The sequence below is a fragment of the Contarinia nasturtii genome, unplaced genomic scaffold, assembly GCF_009176525.2.
Source record: "Contarinia nasturtii isolate CC-2019 unplaced genomic scaffold, AAFC_CNas_1.1 Cnas_scaffold_1037, whole genome shotgun sequence".
In the NCBI taxonomy this organism is placed as follows: Eukaryota; Metazoa; Arthropoda; class Insecta; order Diptera; family Cecidomyiidae; genus Contarinia; species Contarinia nasturtii.
The window spans coordinates 6412645-6428907 of record NW_022198383.1 but is presented as its reverse complement, the minus strand read 5'-3'; the positions used below and the strand labels follow the sequence as shown (position 1 = coordinate 6428907).

The 16263-nt window shown below is 33.8% G+C and overlaps 1 protein-coding gene across 2 annotated transcripts in view; it reads left to right on the top strand.

Annotated features, from left to right (window-relative positions):
• LOC116343890 (protein amalgam) overlaps positions 1-12121 on the top strand; it is a 37439-nt gene extending 25318 nt beyond the window's left edge. The window contains exons 3-13 of one of the 2 annotated variants that reach the window (XM_031772195.1): positions 981-1058; positions 1719-1759; positions 4663-4809; positions 4890-4901; positions 4988-5207; positions 5277-5405; positions 8031-8150; positions 8791-8895; positions 8971-9036; positions 10028-10080; positions 10271-12121. In XM_031772195.1, the coding sequence (XP_031628055.1) occupies positions 981-1058; positions 1719-1759; positions 4663-4809; positions 4890-4901; positions 4988-5207; positions 5277-5405; positions 8031-8150; positions 8791-8895; positions 8971-9036; positions 10028-10080; positions 10271-10564 (1265 nt within the window). In that variant the 3' untranslated portion in view covers positions 10565-12121. Of the gene's footprint in view, positions 1-980; positions 1059-1718; positions 1802-4662; positions 4810-4889; positions 4902-4987; positions 5208-5276; positions 5406-8030; positions 8151-8790; positions 8896-8970; positions 9037-10027; positions 10081-10270 lie in introns of both variants that reach the window. The other variant, XM_031772193.1, reaches the window with a different exon arrangement.
• Positions 12122-16263: the final 4142 nt, after the last annotated feature.

Genomic DNA, 16263 nt, shown 5'->3' with positions numbered 1-16263 from the left:
CGTGTAGCCGGAGATTATGATTGCTTCCGTTGCATGAATTCAACAAAAATGGTGAAACACGTGTTGCGGCATGCTCACGAGCCAGATTTTTCAACACACGTTGACACGTGGATAAAGCGATTAGAGTGACATCGCCTCCACAAGGAGTGATGTTTCAAATGCCATTTTTTCTATCTCTTCCTCTTTCTCTCTCTTTTCCTCTTTCACTCTCTCTCTCTCTCTTTCTCTCTTTCTTTCTCGAATGACTGAGCTCCACGCTCTTTTCCTGAACGAAGGCTATTTTGCCTTTGAGTGATTTCGAGGGCTTTGCACACCTTTTGTGTCTTATTTTAGCACAAGCTTATAATCTTTGTTTTCGGCTTTCGAACAATTTCACTCAGAATTTGAATCACCACAAATGAATACCTAACCAATTTTTGAATATTTGTATATTTAAGATTTAATAGTGACTGAAAAACCACAAAAACATTAAATTCGCTGTGATGGACATTTCACTTTACTCTGATTTTTGCACGGTCTTTCTCGGCTCCCGCTCTGTATGTATGTAATCACATACATTATTAAATTACCATGGGATTTAAATGCATAAAGAGTATTTCAACTAAAAGTGAACACGTGTACCGCGAGTTAAAAAAAACCAGACGGGCAACGATGACCATAAGAATTGTTAATTGTTGTTCGGCTTATGCTGAAAGATACACGGTACAGAAACATTGGAATTCAATTTACTTTGAAATTTGGCAAATTCAGTTAACATACAGTCCAGACATATATTGGATAAAACCGTTCGACTTTAAAAAACAATATTTGTTGTATGTTTTTCTCATTGGACATGTTGTTCTGTGTGTTTTTTCCTTTTTTTTCTCTTTACATTTCATATGCGTATATGCTGCATCGAATTTCAACGATTTCGGGGGATATGAATTACGAAATGGGTAACGGTGGAAAAAAACGCATGTAATACGATTAAATAAAAACAGCAGCAGCAGCCGCTTCATCGTTTGAACCAGACTTTGTATTCCCACTGGAAAATGTAACAGTTGCACAAGGACGTGACGGTTTGTATTTAAATAAATCAAATAAAACACAATATTTTGCACTCCAGTACAGTGAATAAAAAAAACACATACACAAAACAAAAAGATAGAGCACGGTGCAACACAGAAAATCGCAAAGCCATGTGAACGTTCATCGTCAAACGCAAAAAAAAGCGACAACAATAAAACCTGACCAAAATAACATTGACGTGAACTCAATGGTTGGGTGTATAGTATACATCGTACAGGCGGCTCATAGAATGGAGCGGCAAAAATGTAAGCTCATTCACGGTGAAGCAAACAAAAGACTGGCGCGGTAATCGGAATCCACAAAAAAAGAACTTTTTTTTGTACATAGGAAAATTAGCACTCGCAGTTCCGTCAACCACAAAAAGTGAAAATATTTCAAGCACATGCAAAATATGCGATGCATTTTTCTCGGTGTGTGTGTGTCGGGTTTGCTCTCTTACTCGTCCCTCGTTGGCGAATTCGCTCGTTGGTTCGAATTGAATTTGATTCGCTTTTAAAAATTAGACCTTTATTCTTCGTCACATTTATTTGTTTTGTTTTCTATTGAATCTTGCATCTCTTTTGTACTTGATGACGATACCGTTTTTTTTCCTAATAAAAAAATTCTTTCCTTTCGTTCGTTTGTGTGTTTTTTCTTTGTCTTTTTTTTAGCCACATTTACATGTGTTGTCAACAATTTAGGCGGTTACCGGGTGAGTGGAAGCTTGAGTGGTGATGGTGCGCAAGCAGCTAGGGTACGTAATGTGTGTCCGAGTTTTGTAGTTTATTGATTAAAACTTTGCACTGCATTGATTTCTCTTAATCGAAACACTCTTATCCTCACCAAAGCAAGCAACAACAAATGCACACAAAATTTTACTCACACAGTTTTTGCACTCACACGCACTCGCTCACGATGCACCTATTAATTTTTACAACCAAATAATAATAATGATTAACGAAAGTATTTAAATAAAATACACACCCGGAGAATTTCTCATTTGAATGCAAACTCAAAGCGCACTTGAGCATCACAAGCACTCTGCAATTTTTTATTACACATTTCTGTTTCTTTCTGTAAAAAAACGTATATACTCGAATCGGAATTCATTTTTTTTTTTTTTGAAAAACCTAAATGATGCACCGACACCTGCACATGCACCTGTAATCACATACGCACATCTTATGTACTCTGCACTTTCACCAAATTAAAAAGAAAAACACTGAAACAGGAAAAATGTGTGTAATTTGTTCGATTTTTATACATAAAAACACATACACAAAGCGAACAAATGAAGCACTTGTTAACTTGTGAAAATTCTTCCTTTCTGTCTGGTACTTTTTTACACCTGCGGTAGTATCGCACCTTGTTATAGCGTTGCACTTAAGATCTTTTCTTCTAGCTCTCTTTTATTTTCCATTATTATTGCTCACCACACATACACAAAAAAAAGAAATGGTTTGGTGGGCGCGCGCTTGCAAGAGAAAGAAAAACTCAGAGCATTTCGTTTTCATTCATAAAGTAAAAACGGCACTGAATTTTATAGCCATAATTAAATGGATGTAAGTTAAGCTTAATTCACAAAATGACAATGGTTTGAAAAAGTGGGAAGCTTGAACAACAAAAACCATTCTTAGTTTGCCATTCTTGACTACAAATTATAATGAAAATGGAGAATGCATGGGGAAATGAGTAAGGAAAAAGCACTATATTGAGGTTTTTTTCCTCTTTATATTTATGTAATTCTAGCAATTAACGTAAAATTGACTTTTTCATTCGACACTCCTGCGGAAGATACTGTTTCCGATTTTCTTTGAAGTGTCATTGGGTTAATTTTTTAAATTAACATCTATAATTGGCTATGTATAGCAATATCTCTTCGAGCGAAAATCAGATATATTTTTTTTACATGTACAGCGGTTATTTTTTTGGGCTTATCACTGAATCAATGCAGTGGATTTTTACTGACATTTTATATGTGGACATTTTTTGCCAATGATGTTTTAATTCAATATTACTATGGAGAGTTTCGATTGTAATTGGCACTTGTTTAAACAATCAATTCATTTTATAAAATAAATATGGTAATTTGGTGAAGCCAAGCTCTTATTGTTTCCGCTTTTCAGTATTTTTCGTAATGAGCACAAATGAGGATATTTTGGGTTTTGTACAGATTCTATGAATTTTGTCTAATTCAATTGTATGTAAATGTTAATCTGAATACGTTGTTCATTCGAAACAAAATTCACATACATATAGGTATGAATTAAAGAAAAAATCAATATCACTATTGTTTACTTCTCTTCCAGGAATGCCAGTTAATTAATATAAAATATAAAGCGGTTTTTCATTTACAACGGTTTTATTTGGTGGTTTTATGATTTTAGTTTATATATCCAATAACGTCGTTCAATTGATAAAACCTAAAAACTATTTGGCTTCCCCGACCATTTTGCTCTAAATAATTGAATTTAATATGTTTTATAAACGAGAGAAAACCACTTAAAAGCAATCGAAATTCAATTTCTACGTAAAAGCCTTTCGCCGCCAGATCAAATGAACTGTGATTCTGTGCACTAATTAGGCAATCTCACCGCACATACTGTACAGTGCGCTGCACACTTCAACAATTGTGCTGCCGGATGGTAAATGTCTCTATCGTTAAATGTAATTAATAATATATGCATTTAAATTCCACATATATTCAATATACATATATATATTGTTGGCATTTAACGCTGATTGTCATCAACCTCAATTTATCTGAATAAAAGATTTCGTTTTTCGGGTAAATACTTCCGGCGGAAAGTCTATTTTCGATATTATACACTGCATTCAATGCTTGATGACGCTACCAAATTAATTATTTAGAATGTCACACCATCAATGATCGAAGTAAATTTACTATTTTGTGCCATTTTGCCACTTCCATTTTTAAGCGAGAAACGCAAAAATTGGCATTGTATTATAAATGAGGAAGGTCATCTAGGTTTTATAACAGACCACCTTTTAGATTTTATTGGCATCGGTTTTTCAATCGGTTTGGTAATCCGAACCATTTTTCATCTCTCTTTGAACTTAAAATGTACTACGTGTGGTTAATTAACGATGGTTTCTGTAAGAGTTGAATAAATATTTTTTCAGCATGATTTGAATTGCATAAATAATAGTCAGGTTTTAGTTGCTTTTGTAATGCATGTTATCTATGAGAGCATTCAGTATTGGTTATGGAAAATGAAAACATAAATATATAAACACTTCGAAGTGTGGCAAAAGTAACACTCATGGTAACACTGATTTTTATATTTGGGATGCTTTCTTCGCAATTTGGCTGTAATTTTCCAAAATTTGAAATTTTAATTTGGTAAAAGTTGAAAAATTGTATAATTTTGTTGGTCGCCATGTCAAAAAAAAGCTTCCCAAATACATTGTTCCTCTTTTTGTATTTCAATTCCATCACAATTCTGCAATGCTCAATAATGTATATCCTTTGGAATAGATTGCACTGGCCAATTATTTTGAAATGATGTTATGTGATGACTGTGTGATTCCGAAATCAATTTTTCTACTTTATAATATCTGCGGTTATTTTGATCTATCAACATGATTGCCTAGGTTGCGTTCATAAAAGCTGACACAAAAGCAGTCCTGGCCATACACGAACATGTCATCACGAATAGCGATCGTCTGTCTGTCACCCATAACGATTTCAACACATGGACTTTGGTCATTCGAAATGTCCGAATGGAAGATCGCGGACAGGTAATTCAGTATTTTCATTAGAAATTTAGCCCAATTATACAATATACACAAAATAAATAAATCATTTCATCTATTTACAGTATATGTGCCAGGTAATTCAGTATTTTCAGTAGAAATCTAGCCCAAAATATACAAATAATAAATGAATCATTTCATCTATTTACTAACTGAACTAAAGGTGAACACTGATCCGATGAAAATGCAAACGGCATACCTGGAGGTGGTAATTCCGCCAGATATAGTTTATGAAGAGACCAGCGGGGACATGATGGTGCCTGAGGGAAGTTCAGCAAAATTGGTGTGTAAAGCACGAGGTTTTCCAAAACCAAAAATTACATGGAGACGCGAGGATGGTAGAGAAATTATCGCACGAAACGGTCCGCATGGTAAATCAAAAGGTATACAGGTTCAGGACACGTCAACATGATTTAGTGTGCAAATCGGTAAAATCGGTATGTCTTTTGCAGCGTTAGCGGTCGAAGGTGAAATGCTTTGGTTAACCAAAATCACACGGTCCGAGATGGGAATTTATCTTTGTATCGCATCGAATTCGGTGCCGCCATCGGTGAGCAAACGAATAAAATTGCAAATACATTGTAAGTAATTGATATTTATAAAATGTAAACAAAAATACAATCAATAGAAAATTGATAGGAAAATATCGACAAAAATCGTTTACGTTGGAAAACAAAACCATCGCCGAACAAAACGATTATTGTGAAAACAACGTCGATATTTTCTTCAATTGAATAATATTTATTTTAAATTATTGGCTCATTTTGACAATTGTTTGAACGTCGTCGGATGTGAATGCAAATTGTTTGTGTTTGAATCAATTTTGTCAGTGAGATGAAAATCGAAATCCGTTCTCTCATATTTCCATATATAATATTCAAATGTGATGTACCGATAAACGTTCAGTTTATGGCATCTCTGTGGCATTCAATCTTCTTCTGTTCATTCTCATTCCTCGTTCACCACCACATCATCTTCTCGGTACGAACATGTTTATCGAGATAACTGAAAGAAAATAAAATCTTGCTATGATATTTGCATACGCAACGCGAGCGCAACAGAGTTTGAGGATATGTAGTAAATGTCATTGCATTTCAATTTTCTCGCAAACATACAACTGTTTTGCGAACACATAAAAAGCGATCAATCGAGTTTCAATGCGAAAAAAAGCGCGCTCACACACAGAGACTAAAAAACAGTTCCATAAAAACAGCAGCCAAACCATTTGGTGGAAATAAGCGGCGAAAAGCCGACAACAAAATCTATTTACATATCCGTTTGCATCTGCAATTTCAGCTGGAATTCATGCCGCTTTATCTTGTAATAACGCCACAAGGCATAAATCGGCAAATATTATGATACAAAAATGACGGAGCATGTAAACGGGCCACCGACAAAAAAAATACATTCCATTAAAGTCTAAAAAGTGATGAAATGAGTGAAAAATCAATCGATTTTTCCATTCGATTTCGATTTTATTCGGTTTTATATCGACAATTTATCGATGATATTTTTCGATGTGGAGTAGTTTATAGTTAAATGCCAATATCAAAATGCAATTGTGAAAATATTTCAATACTTACTGTTTTGACCGAATCATGTGTTACTTATGTTTTTACAGCGAAATAAAAATCACGAGCTGGTTTCCTTTTTGCATTCAGTTAACCATAACTGCAAAGGATCCGCTTCGCATTCGGATATCTGATTCAAATAAATTCACACATTTGTTTATCACGAATCGAAAACTTAAACCGAATGACACATCAGCAAGAATATTGCAAGCATGCCGGCAAAAAGTTATCAAAAGCCAATCAAATGAAATGGTTTTTCTTGAACACAATTTCGGTTTGAACGCGCACGCAAAGAAGAAAAACAAATAATCCACTAGACAACGAAATAAATTTTGTTTCTCAAATTATTTGAACGGTCTCTCCTCTCATTTTGACTTTGGAGTTGATCTTGTTCATAATTTTTGTTGAAATCGTTTTTGGATATGGATATCGAGCCAATTTTGAACAAACGAACAGCACCATTTCAAAACCGAATCTACGAAAACAAGAATGGGAAAAAACTTTTCCACACGAGCATACGAATGTTGATGCAATCGAAAGGAAGAGAGCGAAGAGAGAGAGAGAGAGCTGGCGAATGAGGGACGCGTGCAAAAATTCCACGAAAAGTAAACTTGAAGCGCAAGTAATGCATGCAAGAAGATATAGATTTGTGTTATAATGCGACGATGTGTACAAAAAAGAGAGTGTGACGAGAGCGAGAATGAAAGAGGCAAAAGGCGAAAAGTTTATATTGTATAGACAAATTTCATTGTTGTTATTATAATTCTTTCGTCGTCGTTTGCTTCTCGGTTAACGCTTTTTCAACTTATTTTGCCATTTTGTGAGCATACAAACATTTTTTTCTCTTGCTCGTCGTCTGTTTCTTGCTTGTTCGTCTTCGCGCTCACTTTTGCTCACTTCTTAAATGCAAACAATGAAAAGAACAAATCCGAAACAAGCGGAAAAAAAAATTAAAATAATAACAACACAACACGAAAATAACTTCCTTGTCGTTTCTACCTACCTTCAAACAACTATTTCATGAGTAGAAAACAAAACGTCTGAACCCATTTCGGAGAGAGACGAACCAGTGTCGTGCGACGATAATATGAGAAAACTTTATGCTGTGTTGTTTTTGTTGGTGGAATTGTGTTGTGTGTTTGTGTAAGAGTTTGCGTTTCACAAATTCTTCCCAAACATTCAAGATCTTCGGTGAACTGTCTGTCGATTACAGTTCCTTTTCCCATTTCGTGCTGTATATTTTTATTTTGTTTTTCTTCTTGTGCTCATGGTTGTGTGCTATTTGTTTCTATGTTTCATTCAAGCCACCCCCGTTATTCATCTTATTATTTAATATTTGTTCGAAAAAATATTAAAAAAGTTTTTCGATCTTCACTTGCGGTACATTACAATCAACACTTACAACACACCGAACAATACAATAGAACTTGGTGCACGGAGTTATGTTGCAAGAATGAGAAAAATATTCTTACATAAACTTATTTTCTATTGGGTCATGCATTGGCTAATTGTCTTAGTCCTTTTGTTTACAACAACTTCCGCTACATTCATATCGATTTTATGTATGAAAACGAACCATTCATTCTTCTTTTGTTTTTTTTTTTTTTTTTTTTTTTTCATTGTCTCGTCACACAGTTCATCCATTGATACAAGTACCAAATATGCTGGTCGGCGCACCGCTTAGTGTGGATATAACGTTGGTTTGCAATGTAGAAGCATCTCCAAAAGCCATCAACTATTGGCAACGTGAAAATGGTAAGCGCATTGTTGAAATATTCATATGTTATTAGAAGTAAATCACAATATCATGCACCCATATCAATTATTCCCGATTATGCTATTCACTTTATGACAATATATTTAGGCTTCGATAAAAAATTTACATGCAAAATTGTTTTAATGTCTATCGTCAATCCAGTGTAAATTATATGTTAAAATGTCATTATATTTTTTTTTGGTATCATCCAAAAAGTTGATGGACTCGCTATTTTGCTGGAAGCAATTTTTTTTCTCTCGTTTAATGTATGAAAGCGAAAAAACCATTGGGAGTAACAAAAAATAAAAAAAGAGCACCATGGTCGAGAGATTATTATTTAAAAGCATTTTATTTTGGTCAGAGTATTTCATTTCAAAATTAATTTATTATTATTTAATGCGCTTCGGGCTTTTTTTGATACTTTTTATGGCAACGACTGACTTTGTGAATTTTATATATTGGATTATTATTAAATTCTCTCCCATTTGGATCTCATGTGTCTCCTTCTTTTGCATTATTTTATCGTTGTCGCCACTGATACTGCCGCTATTACATCCATCCTTGTGCACTCTGCATGCAAACGTCGATTTTGGGCAAATGCATGCCGACACCGTGACATGACCCGAAAATCAACAATAGGCGAGATGATAATACCAAATGACCGTTATGTGATGCATGAAATTGAGAACAGCATGTATGCCGTACAGATGACACTTACAATTAAACTCTTGCAGAAACCCGATTGTAAGTTTTCTTTTTATTGCAAATGTCCATCGTATTCAATATTTTTTTCGAATTTGATTTTACGCGACTGTTAAGTCGGTGGATACCGCTGCATATCAAAGAACAGTATAGGTGGCATTGAGGCTACAATCAGGTTATATGGTAAGTTAAATTTTAAAAAAGGTTTCTTTGACAAAAATATCCAAATTTGTGAAATGAACCAGTGAAATTGCCGCTAGAACCAAAAAAAGAACCCCATTTATTTCAAATTGAAAAGTTATCTATTTTGTCGTCAATTTCGTTGTAATAACTTTTTGACGAATGGTCAAACAAAAAAGTGAAACATCGCAAAAAACTGAAAGTTATATGACACAAATATGAGAAATTGAGACTTCATTACTGCTTCAATTTAACAAATAAACTGTGGAAAATGTAAAGTTGATCCATTTCGTAAAACCCCTCTCCGAATGTTGTTCATCATCAAACATCAAATGTCATCACAACGTATCCAAACGTATCACAAGGGAATTGTAAATTAAAATGATGACTCAAAAGTATGACGTTGAAAATAGATTTGGCAATTTATTCTTTTTGATATCATTTTATTCCACATTTTTGGTGTATTGGTCTTCACGGCTTTACGCGAAAAGTTTTCAAATTAATCTCTCGGAATTATTCCACGCTTTACATTGATAACAGAAGAGAGGCACTGATAAAGAGACACAGAGAGAGAGAGACCAAAAACTGGTAAAAACTTCCACAATTTTCCTTTTTTCAACAAGAACAAAAAACTCTGTCAGAAATGCGCCATACCTTCTCCACAATAAAAACTTGAATGGCTCAAAACAAAGTGAATGAAAATTCGAAGTGTTGTTTTCTCCCCCAATCCTTATCTTTTGAGATCACCGTGATAAAAACATTGTTTATAAAGCAATGGCCCAAATAATCTCCATTTTTTTGCGTTATGTTCTTATTATTATCAACTGAATGTAACTTTTACGGGCGAAATGTTTAATTGTGTTGTCAGCATTGTAACTTGTAATGTAAAATTATCTCCCATGTTTTCTTGTTATTAGTTCTGTAAATTGAATTTAATGTGTTTTGTTTTTATTTATGCGTCAAATTGTGCCATATTGCAAAATCCACACAACAGAAATGGAATTGACAAAGAAAAACAAGCATCAACGGCTCAATTTGGACGATGACGTAAGTAATACACTTCAAACTTTTTATTCAATACCTACTCTTTTAGTCAATACTCATTCAGATAGTTCTTGCTCGACAAATAAAATGCTTTAAATCTTGATTTGATTGCCCTACGTTTTTATGATCTTCTTTTATTTATTTATTTTTTTGCACTCTCTCTCTCTCTCGCATTTTTATTTTCCGTAATTAGGGAAATAATTTGCCGAATGACGATTCGAGTGAGGATGGAATTATTAATAAAAATGGTCGGCTGTATAAAGTACAGCTCGGCGAAGACGGTGACGAGATCGACGATGTGAACAGCAGTGCATCCACTTTAAATATTCATCAACGAGAAGAGCATCGGACAACGATTGCAAAAAGCACACCAAACTCAATATTACTTTCAAGTATCATTTTGTTATTTGCACTCGACTTTTTATTGTTACCTGTTTTAAGTATCTACAAACAGCGAATGATACGTCGACTATTCCGTTTACTATAGTCACTCCATTCTATCCAAAGTATTTGAATATTTTTCCGCCTCTGTTTATCCAAGTTTTCATGTTCTCATTCAATGGGAATTTTTCGATATATTTTTTTTTCATCACGGAAATCGCATTGTTTGTGTTTTACTGTTTTGTAAAAAAAAGAAGTATAGAATATGTATAGCAAATTCAGATATCGACAAAGTGTGTATCATAAAATAGAAATTTATCCTGCATATTGAATTTTCGTTGGATTGCATTGAAAATCGAAATGGCTATAAAAATTAAATCATTTTACAACAGAGAGAAACTAAAACGAGGTCAAATGGAATGTATATTTTTGTTTTGTTAGTTTTCATTCGTCTCAAATAGGCCAAGTGAAATGATTCGATTAGGTTTATTTCTATTCAGGACATATCAATGTTATAACGATTTGAAAAACTAAAATTACTCGAACTTATGTTATTCTTTTTTTTGACGAAATTGCTCAAATTTTGTTCGATACAAAAAATTTATTACAAACTCATTCTACAAAAAAAAAATAAAAAAAAGTGCCAAATCGTAAACAACCCGTTGTACGACATTTTCCATCGTTTTAAACAAAAAAAAGAAGAAAAAACTAAATCAAATAAACCAATCCAACAAATTTTGGACTGATACTCTGCTCAATATAACGGTAATATTCGATAATCAATTGAACAATTATATTATCATGGATTCGATCCTTTTGCCAACATCAATGTGAGACCAACACTAAAACATAGACATACGCATAATTATACTGTAATGCTTGGGCTCATGTATGCCGATCAGGCGGCGTTTAGATTATGCGATGTTTTCCGGTGAGATTATCAATAAATTGAGCATGTAGTTAATTGGAAGCTCAATATTTCAGAGAATAATCGTAATTACGTTATTTCTATAAATGAGGAACAAAGTAAATGGAAAAAGAATAAATCAAGTTATGCAATATGAAATATTGTACTAATTTAAAGAAGTGGCTGCACGATTAGTTCGTGTCCATCGTTTATAATATATGAACAATTGTATGGCATTTATTATATAGAAAATTAAATAAAAGTATAAGAACTGAGACGGCCATGTCTATAAATATGCATATGGATATGCAAGATAAATAAGATAATAACGAAAATCAATATTGATTAGATTGGTTGGATTTTATAAACAGTTCTATAATTCTCGGTTACATACACGATGGTCCTTTGAGATTTATCCGTACATTACAATTGCAAAATCAAAATCGACATTTAGATTTGAACGGAATTCCATTTAAAGCGCTTGTAATTTACTGCCAATTTCAATTGAACCACCGCCAGCATTAGCCAGACCTATTAATCTGTAAATGAAACAATCAAACCATTCTAGTGTTGATTTAAACAACGTATTATGTAATAATTCGATAAAATTACACGGCATAACACATACTTCATAAAAAAACATATGAAAATTCAAAAACAAGCCAGCTTATTTGTTCCTGAATTGGATAATGTCAATGGCATCTTCGTATGAATATGCCAATAAATCTGTACCAAGAAGAAATAAAGTACCAATCTTAACCAACAAATATTTTTTCATTGAAAAGCAAGATCCGAAACGTCTTATTTACAGATTTGTTACCCCAGGAACATTCATTTGATTCTTCTATAAAAACTAACTGTTCAAAAAAATCTCAAAGGTGAGTTTAAAAGGTTTTATATATCACTGGTGAAAGTGATAATGCGTGAAAAATCTTTTCAAACTACATTCAATTTCTTGGAATTTTTTTTCCGAGTTTTGGTTAGAAACTAAAACCAGGTAATCTACTTTGTCCTGGGGGAAAGACACGGGCTCTAATATTGCTCTTTTTTCCTATTTTTTTTTTTAGGAAACCCCATATAACGTGTACATTTGACAGGACCTAATAAGGCCTCATTTTTCTTAGTTTTTTTTAGTTTTCCAGTTTGTGTGTACCCCCTGAACTTTGTCCTATGATGGATATAATTTTAAGTTGTATTCTTCTTGGAACCTCGAATCTAAAATTTCATACATTTTCAATCAGAAGCACAGCTATGTTTTTTGGCCCAAATTTTTTGGGTAAAACTGCTTTTACGAGATAGAGACCATGATTCAAAATTCAAATTCAAGCATTTCCGATTATTTCCAATCCATTCGAATCTCTGTGAATGTGCTCAAATCCAGATGGCAAATTTGTCAAAAGTTCAAACTTTTCGAATTTTTGTACATCAATTCCAATCTTCATGAATTAATGTGTTAAAATCATCTCGATATTTTAAAGTCTGCTTACAAAAGAAGCACTGAAAAACACGTTGTTCAGCATGCAGCATACGAAATTACGACAGACCTAAGGCGGCAAGCATTTATAGTCATAAAATCCAAAAAATGTATATCTGATCAAAATAAACAATTTCAAATTGTAGCAATTTTCGAAAGTGGTAGGATGATATTTTCATATTTTATAAGTTTAAAATAGTTATAGTGACTATTATTAAAAACCTTTTCATAAACTGTTTGCGAATGCTGTGCTCGTTTCTGTTATAAATTTGTAGGCGTTACATAATTCGTAATTCATGATTTTACTTGTGCGTATGATAGTGTTGTGCAGCTCATGTAAAGTACAAATATTCCAAATATATCGCGTGTAAATGTTATACAAATATTCAATCTATATGTAATATGAATGATGTGTACAGTACAAGAACAAATCGTAACGGATGTGAAAATGTTTGGAAATTAACAGACAATTTAAATTAGATGATATTGTTTTTGTGAATCGTTTAGAGATATCCTTCAACAAAAGCTTTTCTCTCATTTTGTCTATCAGATGTTGATTCGGGCCTTTCTATTGTGCAAGCAACACACATGAATGTGTGTAACGAAAAAGGTAAATGTTGGCAAGTAATTGTCGAACCGAATATTCAAAATGCTTCGAGAATCGAAGAATCGGTACCGAAACGTAATTTTCGATTTAAATGAACGAGTATTAACTGCAACAATTTGCGTATACCCAACCCATAACCGTCTGGAGCATGCCTATAATGAACAGATTACGATATCAGGCACTGTGAAAACCCTTTAAAAGCGTATAACAATCCGGCATAGATGCTGTTTATGTGTGTAAGTGTGTGAGCAAAACAAAAACATAAACCGTTACCGACGACAACGATAACTCAAGCACCATGCTAAGTCAGTCAACCAGGCAGTTTATATTGTTAGGTATACACACACAAAGTGGTTTGTTGTTTTTGTTTCTGTTTCTGTTGTCGATGCGAGGCAAAAATAAACTGGTTACAATCCGACGTCGAATTGCAATACGACGAGCAAACGGTAAAGACAGCAAACAAAGTGAAGAGAGGAGCCGAGAAAGATTGACGATAAGCGATAACTACGAGTATAATATTAAAATAACACAATACTACAAAGGAGCATTAAAAAGCACACCGAGGCGAAAAATCATAAAGCGAATAGCGGAAATTGTTCGTTGAGCATTCGCTACTCCGGCTACGTTTTCACTGGTTTCACCACACCGTTATACCCATATATCTGCTTGAGCATCTATAAACTATGTTGAATGCAAACGATGCGAATGATATGAAAAAAGGAACAAAATACAAAATAGCAACGCATTTTCAACAATACAAAACAATGAACGCATTCACAGGAGAAAAGGAGAAAGAGAACGAAAGCAGATAGGCATCACGACAACGGGAGAGACAGAGAGAGAGAGCGAGTAAGCTCTCTTCATTTAATGTAATCTTAAGTGTAATTATGTGTACGACAATGACGGTATATTTTGGGTTGCTACAAGATCTAAATACGGATAATGGATAAATTTTACAAGTACGTAAATGGTGAGTGTGAAAACAGCTCTCACTCGCTTTCTCTCTCTTGCTTCGATTTTTCGCCGCTACTGATTTCGTTCGGTTCCTTCATTCGCTCGCATTTTCGACAAGTGCGAAGACCTTGCACGCGGAATTTTATTTACTTGTTGTTGTCTTGACAAAGGCAACTGTTTGTCTTCAATATCCTTACTTTTCTTGCTCATTTCGTAGCATCTTTATGAAAATACTACAAAATTGGCACTTAAAAATCGAAAATTTGCTCACATTACTGAATGCTATCGAGAGCATGAACATTGAGAACATGAAAGAACTCAAAATATCAAACATTAAGCGACTCTTCAACAAAACTCACAAAAAATGTTTCCACTTCATTTTATAACCGTTATGAATTTAATAATTCTTTATTTAGTGAATGTTATTATTCTACTTAAAAAGTCGTTTATTTACTTTTTTTTAATTTGGACGACAGTCAGACTTTTATTGTTGTGTTGCAGAAACATCCGTTGCTTATACCTATTCCAATGCGTCAATTCTAAGTAATAAATAAGTTTTTGTGTTCATGGCGTTTCTTTGCGGCACAAAATATACTTGACATTTTAGCACATAATACAAGTGCCTAGTCTCACTTGTCTTTTCATGAGTCAAGAGTAAACATCTTCACAATAATGTGAGTCGTTCCATGTACTTGTGCAAGTCGGCAAAATTATTCGCGTCAAATGGTGAACGAAAAGCGATCAAAAGAAATGAGAGTCTCGAAACCAGCTGATTCAAGGCAGCAGCGCACAAACAGACTCATAAATTTTATCGACTTCGAAAAATGCCAATAGATATTTGTATTTACCGAATCACATTACGCGAACAAAAAAGCGAATAACCGAATGCTGTGCGTTCTTTATTGTTTTAAAGTACCATTTTAAAATTTTATTTATTAATTGTGCGCGTCTAAAATTCATTCATTTATACACGTGGTTGTGTCCTTATGCAAAATTTTCGGCGACGCGACAAGCTCATGCTTGCCACTATGCGTTCGCTTATTTAAAAATTCAATGTCAATTTTTTTCGTATACCTCGTTTCGTTGAATGATCGCCAAATTTTACGGAGCATAATACCTCTCATTGTTGCAGACGACCAACAGGAATTCTTTAAGAAGGTAAATCAGCGACGCGTCTCGCAATAAAACTTTCTCAATAAATAACTATTAAATAATTTATGGTAGCATGAATGTCGTTTGTCTTTCGAAATAATAAACCATAAATAAGAAATGAAAGGGAAAAAAATGTTCGGTGGTTTATTCGGTTGGACGAATAGAGCGTGACACAGAAGGAATAACTGCGTTCAACTATGAAAATGAGAACAATGAGTGAACATCGGTCTGGGTAAGTTTTTAATGAGCTTTCATGCGGTGAAACAACACATTTTGTTGTTACATTGACTAAAAAACTTTTTGCGTTTGTTGTTTTCGTGAAGTTTTTAAGCATTTTCAAATATCGCTGGAATATAGAATGTTTACGGCTTTTCACCCTCGCATTTCGTCTGTATGCATACATTTTGTTGAACATTCCGAAAAATGAAGTGGAACGGACTGAGTTTTTGATGCATCAAACAACTGATTCTCTTCAACGGTGTTGATCATATTTAATTTTCTATAAAGTCAAAATTATGCGCCACTTATTCACATGTCATTTTCAGTGTAAGAACAGCAACTGACATAGATTACCGACTTTTGTGTCCGCTCTATACATTCATAGAGCACCAATTCAACGGCAACTAGCTTTTCAAGTTTCTAATGGCTGAAATAAAAGAATGTAAACATTTTAATTGTGCTTAATGGAAAATCATTTTCACCGAATAATTT